The 18,381-nt window shown below is 33.8% G+C and overlaps 1 protein-coding gene across 3 annotated transcripts in view; it reads right to left on the reverse strand.

Annotated features, from left to right (window-relative positions):
• Positions 1-14,563, reverse strand: part of LOC143258424 (transmembrane protein 39A) — a 53,727-nt gene extending 39,164 nt beyond the window's left edge. Inside the window, exons 1-3 of one of the 3 annotated variants that reach the window (XM_076517338.1) lie at positions 14,343-14,549; positions 10,761-10,934; positions 4,201-4,408 (exon numbers count right to left, since the gene is read on the reverse strand). In XM_076517338.1, coding sequence (XP_076373453.1) covers positions 4,201-4,365 — 165 coding nt within the window. In that variant the 5' untranslated portion in view covers positions 4,366-4,408; positions 10,761-10,934; positions 14,343-14,549. Of the gene's footprint in view, positions 1-4,200; positions 4,409-5,800; positions 5,858-10,760; positions 10,935-14,342 lie in introns of those variants that run through there. The other 2 variants (XM_076517337.1, XM_076517339.1) reach the window with 2 other exon arrangements.
• Between the last annotated feature and the right edge of the window lie 3,818 nt (positions 14,564-18,381).

Below are 18,381 nucleotides of genomic sequence, written 5' to 3' on the forward strand. Positions count from 1 at the left end.
ATTAAATATTAACAATATCTTAATTGTATATATAAACCTTCTGCATCACATTTTATTTTCAAATATCAAATCTTCAATTACAATTAAGAGTGTTTTCATTGTAATTATTTCACAAAGGCTAAGACACTTGATTTCAGTGAAACTACTCATCTAATTAATATGTACCTAGACCATCAAATGTGCAGTTGATGAGTTGATAGCTCATCCTATACAAAACCTGGAGAAGCATTAGAAGCCAATAAGCCTAAAGTTACATTTGTGTTAATCATGAACAAATTACAAGAAGTCTATAAAAATTCCTGCAGGTTGTAATTTCTATTTCATTACTACTTCCAATGAACACTCACTTAATCACAGTATTTTTAACCAAACTGTAGCAAAATTGCATTGTACAGGCAAGATGGTGTGTGTCTAGCTAGCTGACCATGTTAACTGTCTTGAAAACCATCAAACAAATTGAAGTTATGTTCCTGTTATTCCCATTTCCTGATACTTAGCCTGGGTATGCTGTGAATCACAAAGAGAAGGAAAGCAAAACAAAAATGGAGCCAGAAAATAAAACAATCTGAACCTTTTGCACCCATAATCTTGCAAAAATAAATGACTAACATACAAGTAACATAAGTGTATTGATAACAAATAGTAATAATCTGTGAATCTTTATTCTGGCATGAGTACAACCAATTTCATTTTCTTAACAAATCTCCAACACTAACCAGCAGTTTGCTAGCTTTAAGTTTGAACTTTGAATGCACACATTTACAAGCAATTACCAAAGATAAACATCTGCTGATTGGTTAATGATTATTTTATAAGAATTAATAAAAAGTGTGGATGCCTTCAAGTCGATGCAAAGAGAAGAGTGACAATGGAATATTACATGTTCCTGATAAAAATATTCTGTGATATAAATTACATCAAAAACAATTTTCTTACCAATCCTTCAAGAAAAGTTATTTCATAAAAGTCACAAAATTAAGCAGGGTAGAAAAGTTAATTAACAAAATTAACTGAGATTCAACCTCTTCAAAGGAGTACTGAAACATTAACTAAGATCCACAACACTGGTGAAAGCATAAGCCACAGCACAACCACTTCCATCATCAGTTGCAACCAGAGACCACAGTTGTTTTGGTGTCCATACAATATGACAGTCTCTGGTAGCCCCAGAAATCAAAGTCAAATGGATGGTGTTAGACACTGTGATGAATCCTAGTAATGTCACCTGGCCTGGCACCATACCTATGCACAGCCTGCAGCATCCTGAAGTGTCAATTCTCACTTTAGCTGCTAGTCTAATTCTATTTAAAAGGTATAGAGATGGCCAAGCAATGGAATATTTGCAACCAACCTCTGATGGAAATATTCCATACTTTCAACCCTGCTTCCTGCTTCAACTCTTTTTACCTTAATCTCTTATGCTCATGATAACGTTAGCTCTATCATCAATACTGCCTTAGTACTCTGTGCCCTCACAACTATGTCTGGCCATAGTCTTGTGACAGCATTATCTAATGGAAGAGTGAGACCACTGTCTAGATCTGTACAAACCTCCCAATCCCTTGCCTCTTCTAACACATCCTGTTTTCCTTGACTTATCACCTTATTACACAAAGCTAATAAACCTGATTATTTTGGTTCTTCTCTCTCTAGTGTTGATTTCCTTACATCTTTTCTTCATTATTCTTCCCAACACAGCTTGTACTTGATTATGTCACAATGTATACAGTTGCAGAAACATGGGATAACTAGATAATCTATGCTTCAATGTACAACAGCAGGTGCACCATTTGGTCTTAGTCACACCCCATCTCTTCAGAGTAAAAGTTGTTGCTAACTAATTTTATAATGAACCAAAAGAAAATTAATTCATGCTCATTCCATTTTGCACAGCATGTTTTGAGATATCTTGTAGTGCTTAATGCCTTCCCATTTCAATCACTCATCCTGCTGCCTGAGCTACCCTTCTTTATTATTGTTTTAATTTTACCTCATCATTTCATCGAGTCATCTTGATTTGAAAACCAGTTTGCAGGACTCCATGATAATCCTTTCCAATCTTGTTGTGTTGCTCCCAGAATCTCCTTAAACTTGAGCCTAATGCTTGCATTCTTTGCTGTATCTGAAGCTTTCCATTTACAACCTGTTACTATATCTGGATGGTATCCTCTCACCTTAGCATTATTTGGTTCTATGCCATTATCAGGTCACCGTTACATTTGCAACTCTGAATTCCTCTACCAGAGACTTCAGTGTTAAAACAAACTTAAATAATCTTGCATAAATATATTCTAAAGATGGCTGGTATGGATACTAAAACTTTAATTAATATAAAGTACAAAACAACATTTTGAGCTGCAAATCCAGGGACCCCTGCCTTCCGAGTCAATAAATCAATGTACTCTTTGTCCAACATATAATTTATCAATGACCTTGCAACTGTTGTGAAAATCTTCCCTTCAATACTTAGAAGTAAGATTGATTAAAACTGTGACAGTAGCTCAAACTTCTCTACATTAAAGATGTAAATCCCATTTGCCAAACACCACACTTCAGGTATATCTCCTTTCTTCTGTGTTTAGCTTTACAATCCCCACAACACTTTCCTTAGACCTAGACACTACTTACACACCTTATATGATATTCTATGAATACCAAGTGCACTCTTAGCTCTTGCTGTCCCAACTGCTGCCTCCACTTCCTCAAGCCTGATGTCACCTTGAGACAGCACCCTGGACATACTTGGAGCATATCTTTGAATCAGCTATGGTATCAAAATATATTGTGGAACTCTGTATGTCTGGCATAAGATTAAGCTCAATTACTTTTTTCACTAGCTTTCAACTCTTCTCCTTTGTTGGAATAACTGTTGTGCAAAGCTGTCTGGATTTCTAATAAACTTTCTAAACCATATTCTCTCTCTCCCTTGATTACCTACAGGAAACCTCTTCTCTTATTAGTCCTTTGTTTCCATTCAAATAACACCATCAGACCTGCCTTTTCCTCTTCAGCACAAGTTTCAAGTCACTCTTCATCATCCTCTGTTGTCCTTTCAATCTACCTTTCTTAATTTGGTTTGCCCTCTATTTGCTTATTTTGGCTTCAATGCTTTATCCTTCTATCCGAGCCATTCATAAGCAACAAGCCCAAGAAGAACTCCCATTTCTCTGTAACAAAACCATAGGCTTACCCATAGAAATGATACAATCTAACTGTCAAAGTTGCTCCAGATGCAGTCATTCATTTTTGCCCCTTCAGTTTCATGAACAGGATTCACTCAAGTACTGTGAGTTAGTTCCTGACTTTGCATCACCAGTGGTGCCTGATATTCCAGGAAACTGCAGTGTTCATTACAGACATTTAATCTTAGCTTGATGGATTATCATTCCTTGCTCTGTCTTAAAGCCTTCTACACACATACACCTGTCCATATTCAGTCCAGGTCCAGCTACACTGTATCAGTCTTTGTGGATTCATTATTCTCTCCTTCTCTCAGAGAATCCTGATGGAACTTGTTTCACCAATCTTTGTAACTTAATGTCAGTGTATGTATCACAAGTTGCCAGTTGTGATATCCCATACTGCCTTTTATCAGGATTTCAACAGTCTTTCTGTTTGTCAATTGGTTACCCAACATTTTGCATAAATCCATTACTTACAAAACACAGCACAACTGCTTTTATCATCAACTAGTACCACTGACCAAAGTCATTTTGGAGCCCACAAGTGAAGTCACATGGATGGAGTTGAGAACTGTGATGAAGCCTAGTAATTTCATCTGGAATTGTTCCATGTCCATGAAGATCCTTGATGACTTAACAAGTATAACTGGGCAATTAGGAAAATGCACCAAACTCTTCAAAAGAGGACTATAACAGTGACAAACCTGAGTGAAGGCAACACTACAAGTATAAATGGGAGATTAGGTAATTCCAACAATCTCTTCATAAAAAAATTTTAACTAACAAACCTGAGTGATGACAAAGCTACAAAATAACTTTGAGTCTTAGCACATGCATTCTTATAACAGTATCATTTATTTGTTTCACAAGCTAACAGATTAAAAAAACATTAAGTATACTATAGTAGTGAAATGGTAAATTTGAAAATAATTAAAATATCAATTAAAAAACCATGGCTCACAAGTGCCAGTACAATACTAGACAACAACATGTGTTAATACATTTTTTGTACTCTTACCATAGCTTGATCCATGTGTGAATGTGGTAGCCACCAAACTGTACGATAAATATTTAAGTATTGGCTAGCTAATGCCACTGCTGATAAAATGAGAGCAAGTAGTTCAAACAATGTCTCACCATCTGTGGGAATATCTGGAATATTTATATGTCGTGGCATTACCATGTGAGGTGAAGACAATCCTCCTCTATGACCTCCCAAGCCAGATCTGTTCAAGTAAAGAAATAATTTTATTGTCCATTACAAATGTATCACAAACAATAAAATATTCTACAGTACCAAAATATTTCAAATAAAAACAAGATTATTAAAATTGCTAATTTAAAAAGAGGGGGAACAGAGATCTTCAAAAAATTACAGAAACGAGATAGGTAGTTTAAAATGCAATTTCATAAACAAAAACAAACACACAAGCTTAAGGTTTTAGATATAGTGTTGATACTATTTCCAGAAGCTAAGTCCCTGTTTTGTCTCTCCTAAACATTATAGCTTTTAGACAAAGAGTTAAAATAAGGATTCGATGCTTGAAAATATTATGTCAAAACAATGTCTCAAACCTTTATACTACCTATCTTATTTCTTTAATTCTTTCAAGATCCTTATTTTCACTTTTAAAATTATTTTTGAAACAGTTTTGTTTAATGAAATATATAGTTGGTGAATGATGCTCTCTTGAAAAACAGTGACAACATTTGGAATTGTTTCATGCAGTTTGAATGACTATTGCTACCAATATCCATTGCTATAATGTTACCATTTAAAGTGACATTGCATGTGCAATCAATAAAATGCAGGGTGATCAATATACCACATTATGTATATGCTCATAAAATATATATAGTTACTGTATTTATACCCAGTAGCTATATGGGAAGATTGTAAACACTGGATTGGAAGGGCTACTAAACTATATTGGAATGGTGCACAGACTGGATTTTGTAACCACACAACTTTTGTACATGCATGCACATGCAATGAATGTTTTCTAGTATTTATATCCATATATATACAGATGTAAACTTTATAGTTTGTACAAGTTGTAAAGCAGTATATATATATATATATATACACACACACACACACACACACACACAATAAAGAAAACAGCTTCAAAACCTGTTTTTGTTAAAAATGCAGCAGTTTATACTTATATTTTAGACCTCCTTTATTATGTTTTCTCTTAACCTTCAATTAGTCATTTAGTAAAATGGAACATGCAGTTGCCTGTGGTCATCATGACCCTGTTAAAATTATTATAAAGCTCAAACTCTTATGTTTTTTGTCCAAACCCTTATTTTTAAACAAAATAGAATAATGAAAGAGTTAGGTTATGGTTTACTAAAATGTATTGCAAGACAGTATGTCCTTTTCCAGCCATTTGTGTAAAATAAAAGCTGAAATGACAATATGAAGATGTACAAGAAGTAACTTGAAATCACTAAAAAATAATTAAACAGAAAAATGGCAGAAAAGATTTTTTTTAATCTTTAAGCTATAAAAAAGAAAAAATAATAAAGTATATTAAATTACAGGAAAACAAATTGATCTTCCAGAGTTATAATTTTCCTATATTAAAAATATATTTCTGATAAGTACTTACAGATATAGTTATTCTCTTTCAATACTGCCCTTTATATGCAATATTTTTTGCATGCCACAAGCATTGGGCCCCCACATTCCCCACAATCATCATGACTCAACTATATCTTGCATGTAAATCATATGACAACCCTACACCAACAGAACTGCAACACACCCATCTGACACATCTGATTTGATTCTACCAATCAACCACTTTAAGTTCTGATAGAAAATGGAAGCACCAGGTTTTAGCCAGGACAAAAGGTGGAAAATGTTATGGGAGGTAAGTACCTATTGGAAATACATCTTCAATACAGGAAAATAACTTCTGATACTGTACATTACTTCCTCTGGCAGATATGACTGGAACCACTTGCTCAACAGATAAATGGACCAGGAAAAAAAAGAAGCATCTTTTGAAAGTGTCTGAAGAACACAAGAAAAGGGGAGATCCATACAGTAGAGGATGGGACATCATACCACTTCTACACTCAGTATGGAAAGAGGTGTAGCAAACATGGACAGAAAATGTGGAGAAACACATTTGAGAGAGAGAAAACACTGAATGAATATGGATTTGAACTACATGACATTGCAAGCTCAATCCCTTTGATGATAATAATGTTGATAAAAGTAAAAAGTGGCTTGGGTACAATGGATCATACACAGCAAGTAAACTGCATCCAAAACCCAACCACCATGAACCAACATCCATGTGGGGGTGTGAAATAGGATCATACCATCAACAAGTTGCTATAATCCAAATTCCAGCCACTGGGAATCAAAATCCACGTGAGGGTAGGAGAGAGGATCATACTGGTAGCAAATCAATTGCAATCCAAAACCCAGCCATCTGATGGGAGTAAAAAAAAAGGATAGTACCATCTTAACCTCAAATTAAGCAGGATAGAGTGAAATATCATACCTACCAATTTGCAAACAGGACACATGATAACAAAGTGATAAAATTTGTTTTCCAATTCAGGAACTAACATCCAGACAGTTGGAATAAAAAAGATATCTCCGTATTGTGAAGACATCCACTCAACACCAATCAGACATTGGTAATATTTGTAATATTAAATCATATAAATATATAAATCATATAAATATATTAAATATATAAATAAATTATTATATTTATATTATATTATAATATTTATAAATATTAATTTATAAATTATAAATAAATTATTATATATAAATAATTAAATATATAAATATATTAAATATATAAATCATTGGTAATATTTTTGATATGTAAAGATATCTAAGGAATAACACAAGAGGAAGAACCATAGCTACTAGCAAGTTCATCCACTGTGAACCACAACATAGTAGCAGTGAACATAAATCCAAATAATTGAAAGAATAAAAACACCTGTAACATGTGTGAAAACCAACAATAATTGATCTAGTTCTGAATTCAAAACCCAATCATTGGGAACCAACATCACATGAGGGTAGAATGAGGGATCCTAATCAAAGGAGAGAATGTTAATGGCTCACTACAAAGATACAACATCCTCTTGAATATACTCATTCAGAGATGGAGCATCAGACTGGAGAATATATAGTCATTTATACTAGTAAAATACTACCACCCCACTTTCAACTGAATGGATTTACTGTTTTTTGTATTGTATATCACTATCATATTATAAGGATCCTCCATGGTCCACCACCACAACTACTTGGAACTAGAAAGTAGTCAGGACAGCTGCATTCCCATGGAAGAAAAAGGGAAAGAAAATGTGGCAGAGTTTGAAGGAATATCAACACCACAGACAGTGCAATGGGTGACTATGAAAACTTTATTTTCAAAAGCAGACCATTTCTGATTCAATTTCAGAACTAAGCAAGGGCAGGGATGGGCAGCTATCCTCTTCTGCTTTAACCATGGCCACCATTTAGTGGCCATAGACAGTATAATTGTTAAGTCATCATGGCCTTACACTATTGTAAACTGTAGTGCTGGTCTAGGCAAAATACAGTATAAAGTGGTATCCTGAAAAATAAGAGGTATATATATATATACACACAAAAGATAACTGGGAAAGTTAAACACATCACAGTACCAGCAGGATACTGGACTCCAGCAATGAAGTTGGCTCACAAATACATTGTGGAAAAACACCTAAGAGCAAATAAGGCAGCAGACAATCACCAGCAACTTTTATTAGCTGGGGGTCATCAAAGATGTGACCAAATTCTGCAGGTCTTGTGATAACTGCCAAAGGACAGTATCTAGAGGGAAGGTAGGTGAGAAGCCACTGGGTGAGATGTCTCTCATAGAAGAGCCATTCAGAAAGTAGTTAAAGAATTGATTGGACCACTAGCACCTGTATCTAATAAGGGCAATTGGAACATGCTGACAGAAGTTTAGTATATAACAAGTACTTGCACTGAAAATAGAGACAGAAAGCAGCAGAAGCCCTCCTGGAAGTGTTCTGCAGAATAGGCTTTCCAAAAGAAATCTTGAGTGACAAGGGGGTCCAGTTTACCTCAGAATTGATGCAGGAAATGTGCAGACTTATCAGAACTAGGCAGCTCCTTACCAACCCATATAATTCCAGATATAAAGGAATTTGTGAGGAAATGATCAACAGAATGGAACATAAGGTAAAAGTGGATGAGAAGATAAGAATCTACCACATCAATCTGTTGAAGAGGTAAGTGTGAAAATCTAATGGGTGCAGTTGTTGAAGTACAGATGAACATTGCATGTGTGGACACAACAGATGCAGAACAAGAGTACAGTGGCCTTTTCATTGAAAATGAAGACCTATTAGATCTAAGCTCACTAGTAAAATATGCAGGAACATCAACATCAGTGAAGAACTGATTGGAAAGCAAAAGACAGAGCAACAAGATCTACTGAGACAGTATACATCACAGATGTACCATGCAAGACAGACCATGTACAACCAAAGATTGCGACTATGTCCAGGTATCCACTGAAACAAGAGACCTGATCAAGTAAGAAGTTAGAGTTATGTTAGAAGCTGGAATTATTGAGCCTTCAAATTCAGTCTACTGTTCACCAGCACTAATCAAGAAGAAAATGGACAGCTCAAACCACTTCTGCATAATTTCCAGAAATTAAACTCCAAACATATGAGCAACCTGAAGACTATCATGGTGAAACAAGACTAGGCCAAGTTCTTTACCAAGTGAGATCTCAGAAAAGATTATAAGTAGATCCTGATTGATAAGAATCTAAAGAGAAGACAGCATTCATGACACCAGACAGATACTACCAATTCACAAGGATAGTGTTTGAGTTAGTCAACTCCGCAGTAACATTCAACTGCAGAATAAGAAGGATTTTGCACAAAACCACCAAAAACGAGCATTATGTGGACAACATTCTAACACACAAGGTCAGATTGGAAGACCAACTGAAGAAATTCATAGCTCTTTTGGCAAGTGAGGGCAGTAGTGCTTCATCAATTATTCAGTGCTAGGCTTTGTTTGACACAAAGTGGGCAATTGACAAATAGTCAGAGTAGAGGAAATGCTGTAGAGGATAATGAAGTAAATGTTGTGCCACCAGTTCTGCAATCAGACCACCAAGGGAACTGCGACTACTAAAACACATTGTATGAGTAGTCTTTGTGTGTGAAAAGAAAATAGCCTTTGTATAAAATATTTAAAAATATTATAAATATTTTCATTGAAGAGATGTGTATTGTTAGATACACACAACTCTTTCAGTTTAAATTTGATGTGAGTTTTAAAATTTTGATAGTTTGTATGGCATGATTTATAAATGTAGTTATTTTGAGAAGCAATGGTTTATTGAAAGTTTGTTTACATAACTGCTTATGACTGGTACATTGTGTAGTTCACTAGTTATGAATTGGTGATTTTATAGTCTTGTATTCTGTTAGTAGAACCTTTCAAGTTTTTTGTTTAATTCATTATTATTGCATCACAACATCAAGTAGCATGTACAATGTTCTAAACTTTTGTCAAAGTATAAATACACATCAAAAATGTACTTTGAAAGACAGACTTAGACTGAGTGATTGTGAGTTTAGCCACAGAGGGCATTTTAAAGTAAAATTATCACAGACTGTATTGTAAAAAGAGAGTAAGAAAAATAAGTTGTGTTGTCATATTATAATCTAAAGTATCTGAATCAGCCTGTTGGATTTTAATGAAAAGGAAACAATTATTTAAAGCTCTGGATACAACTGTGATGATCAACAGTGTAAAAAACATTTGTACACACATGGCTTGTTTTATTAGATTATTTTAAAAATAAGTGGACTGTGTTTTTCTTTATTTATTGTTGAAATTTATTGCCAAAAAGTCACACACATCTACATAAAGAAGAGATGGAGGGTGGAAGATGATGCAGAAGAGCACATATATGTCTGAAATACATTTTCAAGAAAGGAAAATGTTAACTTCAGAAATTCTACTTACCTCCATGTACCACTAAGGGCTAGAATGCCATAATAAAGACAGTAGACGTCTAGTGATGGTCATTTACAAAGATGAGCTCCTTTCTGAAATAGTGAAAGAAAGGGAAAGCTCATGAGGTGCAACTTTCACAAGTGATGCAACACCTAGTGGAAGACCACATCTTTCTTGGGCAGAGAATACACTTTGCCCATTGGTTTTACATTTGTTATACTACTGAGACAGTAGAGGAAAGGACATGAAGAAAATCCAGTGCTGGCAGCTCTGTCTCACAAATGGTAGTGGAATGTTATAATGTGTATTACAAATAGAACTTCAAGCTATTCCCCCTCAGTTAAATACTTAACATAAAATAAATACTGTAACAAAAGGTCGAGAGAGAAGAAGCCCTCATCTACATCCTAGGAAAAATCTAAGCCTCACCTAACTGGATATATCCACCAAAAATTGCTTCATAGATATTGTAAAAAAAATGTCCTATAATACACTTTCAGTTAACACCTTAACCTTAGAACTCACAGTAGGGCTGGACCAAACTAGTCTCTTACCAGGTGAAAAGCACCACTAACAGACATAGCTCTCCATATCAACTTCCCCAGCATTTTCAATTTGGGAAGTAAGGATTCTCCTTTGCTCCACTAGAAATCATGTGTACATAGACCACCAGATGAACTGTTCCAGTAAAACTGGGACCACTCCAATTTTTTTCTTGTCTTTTTGTCCTGATCAAAAAAACAAAGTATTAAACTATCCCAATTTTTCTGTACAACAGTATAAATTTCATGTATATGTTTTGTCAATACAGTTAGGCTCTTTAAACTTTAGTTGAAAAATCATCTAATGAAGATCATACAGTACATTAATCTCTCTCTCTCTACTATGTTTCTTAACCTAACCTGTCATTGAACAGCTGTAAGAATTAAGATTTGAAGACCTACAAAGTCATAAAAAAGAAAATGAATAATCCTTTTTCAAGTCAAATCAAGACAACTTAGGCATCAAATTAGTTAGCAAATAGTAAAAATTTGGATTGTTGTAATTTAAATTTGTAATTTCAGAGCTGATAAGTGTCACTCTGCATGGAAAAAAGTTCCAGTTTTTCACTCTAGAAACCTGGTAACCCTAAGCCAGATTGACTGTTCTGTTGTGATGGAAATAATTTTGTTGTCATCTCTTATGTGGTTACTGTGTTGAACTGTATGTTAAAAGATGTGTTTTCTAGTTTATGTCACACATCATCATCTGGATAGACAAATACAACAGAAAGGGTCATTTGTGCTTATTAGAATCTGTAATTGTTCATACTTCTGTAATGTAACATCACTAGTTGGAGTAATCTAACCCTACGGGTAGTGCTTTTTTATTTGCTTTAGTACATACAAAATTTTAAACATGCTCAAATAAATTGCCATACAAACTGAACTAACTACTGAATGATAATGTCAAATACTGCAAGTATTCTTTAGTGAATATTAGACAAATAGATGGATATGCATGTGTGTGAGTGTGTACTTATGAGTATATAATGTTTTTGACTACATGTGGTCCAGTTTATGTAACAATATTTAATATACGACATCACATCTTTTTACACAAACAAAAATTTGGCATCAAATACTGATATGCAACATGTTTAATGACCAGTTACATCTGCACTGGGAAAAAAACAATGTAGTGTTAAGGCAAATAAAAAGATATTTTCAGTTTGGTTTCACACTGTAATATTCGTGAACATGGGATTTTTCATAATGAAAAAACCACACCAGGTAAGAAGCATGATGGATGCATTGCTCTCATTAGTGTTAGTGAAGGACTGTATTTCTTTGTCTTTATGAAGTGAAATCATTATTACTTGTCTCCTCCAAAATGGTGCACCTATTGTTTTTCAACAGTCTTTATTTACAAATATTTGATTTACATGATCAAACAATTTCTAAATTTTGCTATATATTACTGAATGTGTTGAACAAAATAGTCATTGTACATGAATTTTGTATTACCTGTATCAATTTATAGTGTTATAACAGCATTTTACTTACTTAGATTATATTTAACTTGTGTTATAAGGCAAGCTGAAGTTTGGGGTTGTTTGATCCCCAGGACTAAGGGCAGTTTCAAACTATTTGAAGTCTTACTTTCTTCAGTGGATCTGGGCTCTTCATAAGCAGTCTAACATTGGAAGGAGAATTCACATTCCAAAGATGCGAGCTGATCAATTTATTTATACCATTTATTTTTAGCCTTAAATTCTTACTTATATACATTTTTGTACAATAAAATTATAAATTTTATTTTTTAAATTTATACTACAACTTTAATTTAAAGGCATATAATATATTTTCCTAGTCACAACTGTAAAAGACTGCCAGTACCTCAAGAAGTAATTGAGTGATGTATGCAGCCACACAAGTTTTTCAGATTTATGTACTAGTTAACACAGATGCACTAAGTAATGTAATACAATAAAAAATGTGAAGTGTTCAGTAATATTTAATTTACAGGGATGTCCGAGTACTTGTAAATTATGTAACGAATAACGTAATACACACAATTCTATGTTTACACTTTAAATTACAGTATTTGGTTATACATTTTTTCCTGAATAATGGTAAAAGCACCAGTAACAATTTTTTGTAAGAATGGTAATAAAGTTCTTGAAATAAATAATGTCCTTCCTTCTCATAACCTCCATTAATTTAAAATAATATGAAATACTCACACAATACAATTAGCACATGCTAGCAAATTCTAAGTATAATGTAGTTATTAAGAAAAAGTGTATAAGCTATAATTTTAATATTACAGTGAGTTAGAGATGAAGATAAACTAACTTGATTTTACAGAAATGTGTATTCATTTTTTAGGTTACTGTTAATGTCCTTATCATGTGAAAACCTGGTAACTTAATTTTCTGCCACATAGATTTAACACTAAATAAACCTTAAATGCATTCACAAAAACCACTGACACTATATGTGTACACAATGTGAACTTCCACTGCATCAAACTAAATTTGAAAAATGACAATTAGAGCTTATGCATACATTTATTGCCTGCTGCAAATGAAAAACAACAACAAAAAAACAGTTAAGATTGCAGGAACTAACTACAATAAATAAGTTAGAAAACTGCTCAGTATTTCTGTTTTAAATTGAATATATTCAAATTAATTTTTACTTCCTCAAAGTAAGTGCATGTGCAATGATAGCTTTTAAAGAACAAATTGGTCCTTTTTAGTCATATGTTATCCTCAATGATGCCACAGTGATTAATAATAAATCTAATTTCCTTTTCCATCTTGTATAAGAAACCTCTGGATGAAGTTCAAGAGATCTCTCTTCTTCATTACTTTAGAATGGCACCATATATAGCCAAATCAATCAAAGGGATTACATCATTAACCCTGCCATTTCTTTTCAATATAACATGCCTTTTAGACTGCATGAGTTTATATTGGATAATGTAAAATTTAACCTTTAAAAACTCATATAATCCTTCTTAGATCTAAAATGATAAACAATCCAGGTCATTTTATGTAGTGGGATGAGTTGCACCTTAACATACCCATGAAATTTGGTACACATCCAGTCACACTTTACACTGCCTTATATTACAGTTATTAACCAAAAACTACAAAAATGCCCTATCCATCCATTATAAAAAAAAAAAAAAAAAAGAGGGAAATGTGTAACTTACTGACTTCCTACTCTATGTAAAATGTTCGTGTACACTGGTCTATTAGTATTACCACTAATTTTTGGGACACAAGCTTGGAAACACAGACATAGAAACATACAGACTTAATTTCAATATTCATGTACGTGGGTAATAATCATTCAAACCCACGTGTCAAGAGCTGTGTACTGTAATTATTAGTAATTGTCAAACTGTAAACATAGTAAGTAGCCCATATCTAGGGGCTAAGTATTAATACTTGCAATAATTATACATTATATCTTGCACTTATCACTAGTGGAAGTTTTAAATTTAAGACTTGATAATTGTAATAAATCTTAGGTCTTACTGAGTTTTAATTTTTGACTTCGAAAGAAAAGAACTTACAGAACACGTTATTCGAATATATCTGATAATGATATAAACAAAACTATAAATACAAATCGTATACCCACCTATCATCACTTGTATTTGGATGTACAACGGGCTTTGGAGTTCCAGCTTTTGGTACACTTCTTCGTCCTCCTGCCATTTTCGTGATTTCAAATCAATTCCAGTTATATTACGGATCTAAAGACTAAAGTATACTCCACGTAACAAATAAAATCAGTTATCTACGTTAATCGTCATTGCAGAAAACAAAAACAAAAAACGGTCGAGTTAAAACGATGGCGCTTTTTGTATTACATATATATATCCTTATCACTACGAGATTACAAATCTTAACAAATCGAAAAATAATATCGTTGAGTTTATAAAGTAAATTACCCAATTCAAAATGTAATAAATTTTATTTTAAACTTTTGTTACAGTTGAAAACGGTGTGTTGTTGTAAGTCTTATTTTCTGTGTTGTAATTTGTTTGTTTTATAGAGGAAATTGCGGGTCGTAATAATGACGTTTAAGATCCAAGGTTCAATAATACAGACATACAAAGTTCTAAAGATTTGAGTAAAGTTTCCCAGCAAATTCTAATGTAAATTATAAGTTTGTTTGTTGTTATCAAACAACTACGTAATGGTCTGTCAGTGCTCTTCCTACTGCAAGTATGGAAACTCGGTTTCTAGCAGTGTAAGTCCTCAAATATAACACTTTGTCCCTAGAGAGCGTAAATCATAAGTTTTGTTTTTGTTTTGAATTCCGCGCAAAGCTTTACGAGGACTATCTGCACTAGCCGTCCATAATTTAGCTGTGTAAGACTATAGGGAAGGCAGCTAGTCATCACCACCCACCGCCAACTCTTGGGCTACTCTTTTACCGACAAATAGTGGGATTGACCGTTAATTATAACGTCCTCACGGCTAAAAGGTCGAGCTTGTTTGGTGTGACTGGGATTCGAACTCACGACTCTCGGATTAAAAGTCGAGTGCCTTAACCACCTGGCCATACCGGACCGAATTATAAGTCCGAGATTCAGAAACGATAGTTAATAACACATAGAGTTGTTTAAAGCCGGGTTAATCAATCAGTCACTATAAAAATATATATATATATATATATATATTGATTTTTGCTAGCTATTACGCTTCCTGTGTTACTTTGCGCAGGTAAATTTATTTTTAAATCAGTCAGTTTGTCTGTTTCGAATTAAGCACAAAGCTACAAATGGTTATCTGTGTTTCGCCCACCAAGGGTATCAAAAGCAGATTTTAACGGTGTGAGTCTACAGAACTTGGTATATATATATATATATACACACACACTATGTTTCCTAACCAATTAATATAAAGTTATTTAAAAGTTCAAAACATGCTGTGCATGTACTCTTAGCATTAAATGCCCGTCTTCTAAACAGGGTGTTGGTTTTCATTTGTCTGCCACCATGTCTTGAGTTACTGCTTCGTCCGGAACTAAAGTTTGCCTAGTCTAATTAAAAAAGGTGGTATTGAATGCTGTGAATGTTATCACAACTAGTCTTCTTACCACTAGTACAAGATCCAAGCCTTTATCCATTTTGTGAATATGTTTTGCCAATGCCATTAGCAGCTTAGTAAAAAAGATTATCAGTACTACTGTGGTGATGGTTAGGAAGATCATTGGTATTTAACTCTCAGTTATCACTCAATTATCTTTTTGGACTTTTTAAAAAGAGGCTGTTCAGCTTTAATGTCCCAAGCTTGGTTGATCCTATGATAAGTGCCTTCATTTAAAGCTGGCCCAGCATGACTAGGAGGTTAAGGCACTCGACTCGTAATCTGATGGTCGGGAGTTCGAATCCCCATCGCACCAAACATGCTCGCTTTTTCAACCGTGGAGGCAATATAATGTCACGGTCAATCGCACTATTCGTTGGTAAAAGTATAGCCCAAAAGTTGGCGGTGGGTGGTGATGACTAGCTGCATTCCCTCTAGTCTTACACTGCAAAATTAGGGACGGCTAGCACAGATAGCCCTCGTGTAACTTTCAGCGAAATTTAAAATAAGCCAAACCAATAATTTAAAGCCATGATAGTAGCATTCTGACCAGTGGCAAAATCTTCATATCTTTAAACTAATCACAGGTGATGACTTCATGAATCACAATCGTTGTCACTGAAGTAGTGGTGATTGATTAATAATTGACATATTTTATTTCCTGCTTGCACTTGGTTGCTCATTATTCGTTTTCGTGTCTGATAAGATCTTCTTGTGTTTCAGGATGTAATGATCCTACCAGAGGTATGCACACATTTGAAGGGGTAAGAACTTAATGTGGATATACCCTCAAACAAAGCATCCGAGTGAGCTCTCCCAATGTCAAAGCAGTGGATCTTTCTCTTTCTTTGCCACTGGTGTCATAATTATTGTTGGCTGTGACTGAAAGGCTTGTCTTGACACTAATGATACGAAGCTACTATTGTAATGTGGTCCCTTGTGTTGTCACTAGCACTCTTTAAGACAAGATCAAAAGTCCATTGGTTATTCTAATACCTTAATGTCTTAATCACGACAGAAGTACATTCCTGGTGTCTTTTAACTGTGCAAAGTTCAAGCTTATTGAGTCTCTGGTTGATCAATACCTATTTAAGCATTCTATCCTCTATTGCTATACCTATGATAATGTCCGGCACATTAACTTTAAAAATCTAACACTTAAGTTTAACCATTAGCATTCATCAACTTTTCCATTTTCTTTCATCAGGGACCTTCTTTCACTTATAAGTTCATATGAGCAAATGTGCAATTTGCAAAGTTTTCGCCATGTAGATATTACATTCTTTCTTCCCTCAATAAATCCACAGTCTGTATTTACATGCATTGTTACTGTATCTTGTTTTCCAAATATATAATTAATATATTTTAAAAACTGTGAGTTTTTCTCAATGTTTATAATTATAATGAGTGATAATATTTTATCACAATCAAATACTGGGTATACCAAGTTTATATTTGTTATGTGTTTTAAATTATGGTCTGTAAATTTTATATACTACTCGTAAATTTACCTGCACAAACATATTGACTCAGAGCAATCAAAATCTTGCACTACTCTTACCGGAAAACAACAGATAAACTATATTCTGTCTTAAATGTGGTGTTATGTTTTTTGTTTTTGTTCACTGAAAAATAATAGATAAATTATGCTTTTCTTGGACACAGTATGAATTTTACCATCATTTTTATCCTTCTATGACAATTCAATACATGCTGAATATTTCAATGTCAAAATGTGAACATTTTCTCTTGGCTATTAATGAAAATAACATGTGCATTGTAGTTTTTCATAATACTTTAAACGTCAGTAATCACAGTTAATTTTATATTGCAAAGTCTTAACATACATGTCAGATTGTTTATTTCCATTAACATGTGACTTAATGTTTATGATTATTATGTAATTGGTTCATTCATGTTATACAACATTTACAAACTACTTTGTGTAATATTCCTTCACACATGTGAAACCACATACATTTATATATTTAAATATGTATGTATATTTCAATATACATCTATCTCCATAACATGTTGTCACGTACCCTAATACCCTTTCAAAATACTGTCTAGTTCCTGTTCAAATTACTTCATAACCATCTCAGGTAATGTTCTGAAGCTACTGTTTAAAGCTATCGTTCAGTAAGGTACTACAACCTATGAGCAATCAAATATGAGCGTTTTTTTTTCAGGCTTCATGAAGAAAGTACTCACAGACTGAGCTTGGCTAAACTCACACAATTCATTTGCTATGTATGAATAAGCATACATCTTTTAAAAATACTGGCAGCAAAGATCTATTAAAGATTGTGGAGAATTCTTCTTTATGAATCTCTTGATACTCTGCAAGAACAGGTGGATCAATCTTGTAAAGTTTCTCCAATGTTACACTTCGTAAAAACTCACTAAGGAGCATAGAAAGCAAGGATTAGAAGGCCCTTTGAACTGTGTTTTTATAATTCCTAGCTATCATTTTCAGTTATGCAAACTAACAATTCATTGGGTATTATGTCTACTGTCGCCAGTCTTTCTAAACTAATTTAATTGAGCAACAGTCCCATGTTTTATTACTATCTTATCAT

Source organism: Tachypleus tridentatus, chromosome 8, assembly GCF_004210375.1.
Source record: "Tachypleus tridentatus isolate NWPU-2018 chromosome 8, ASM421037v1, whole genome shotgun sequence".
In the NCBI taxonomy this organism is placed as follows: Eukaryota; Metazoa; Arthropoda; class Merostomata; order Xiphosura; family Limulidae; genus Tachypleus; species Tachypleus tridentatus.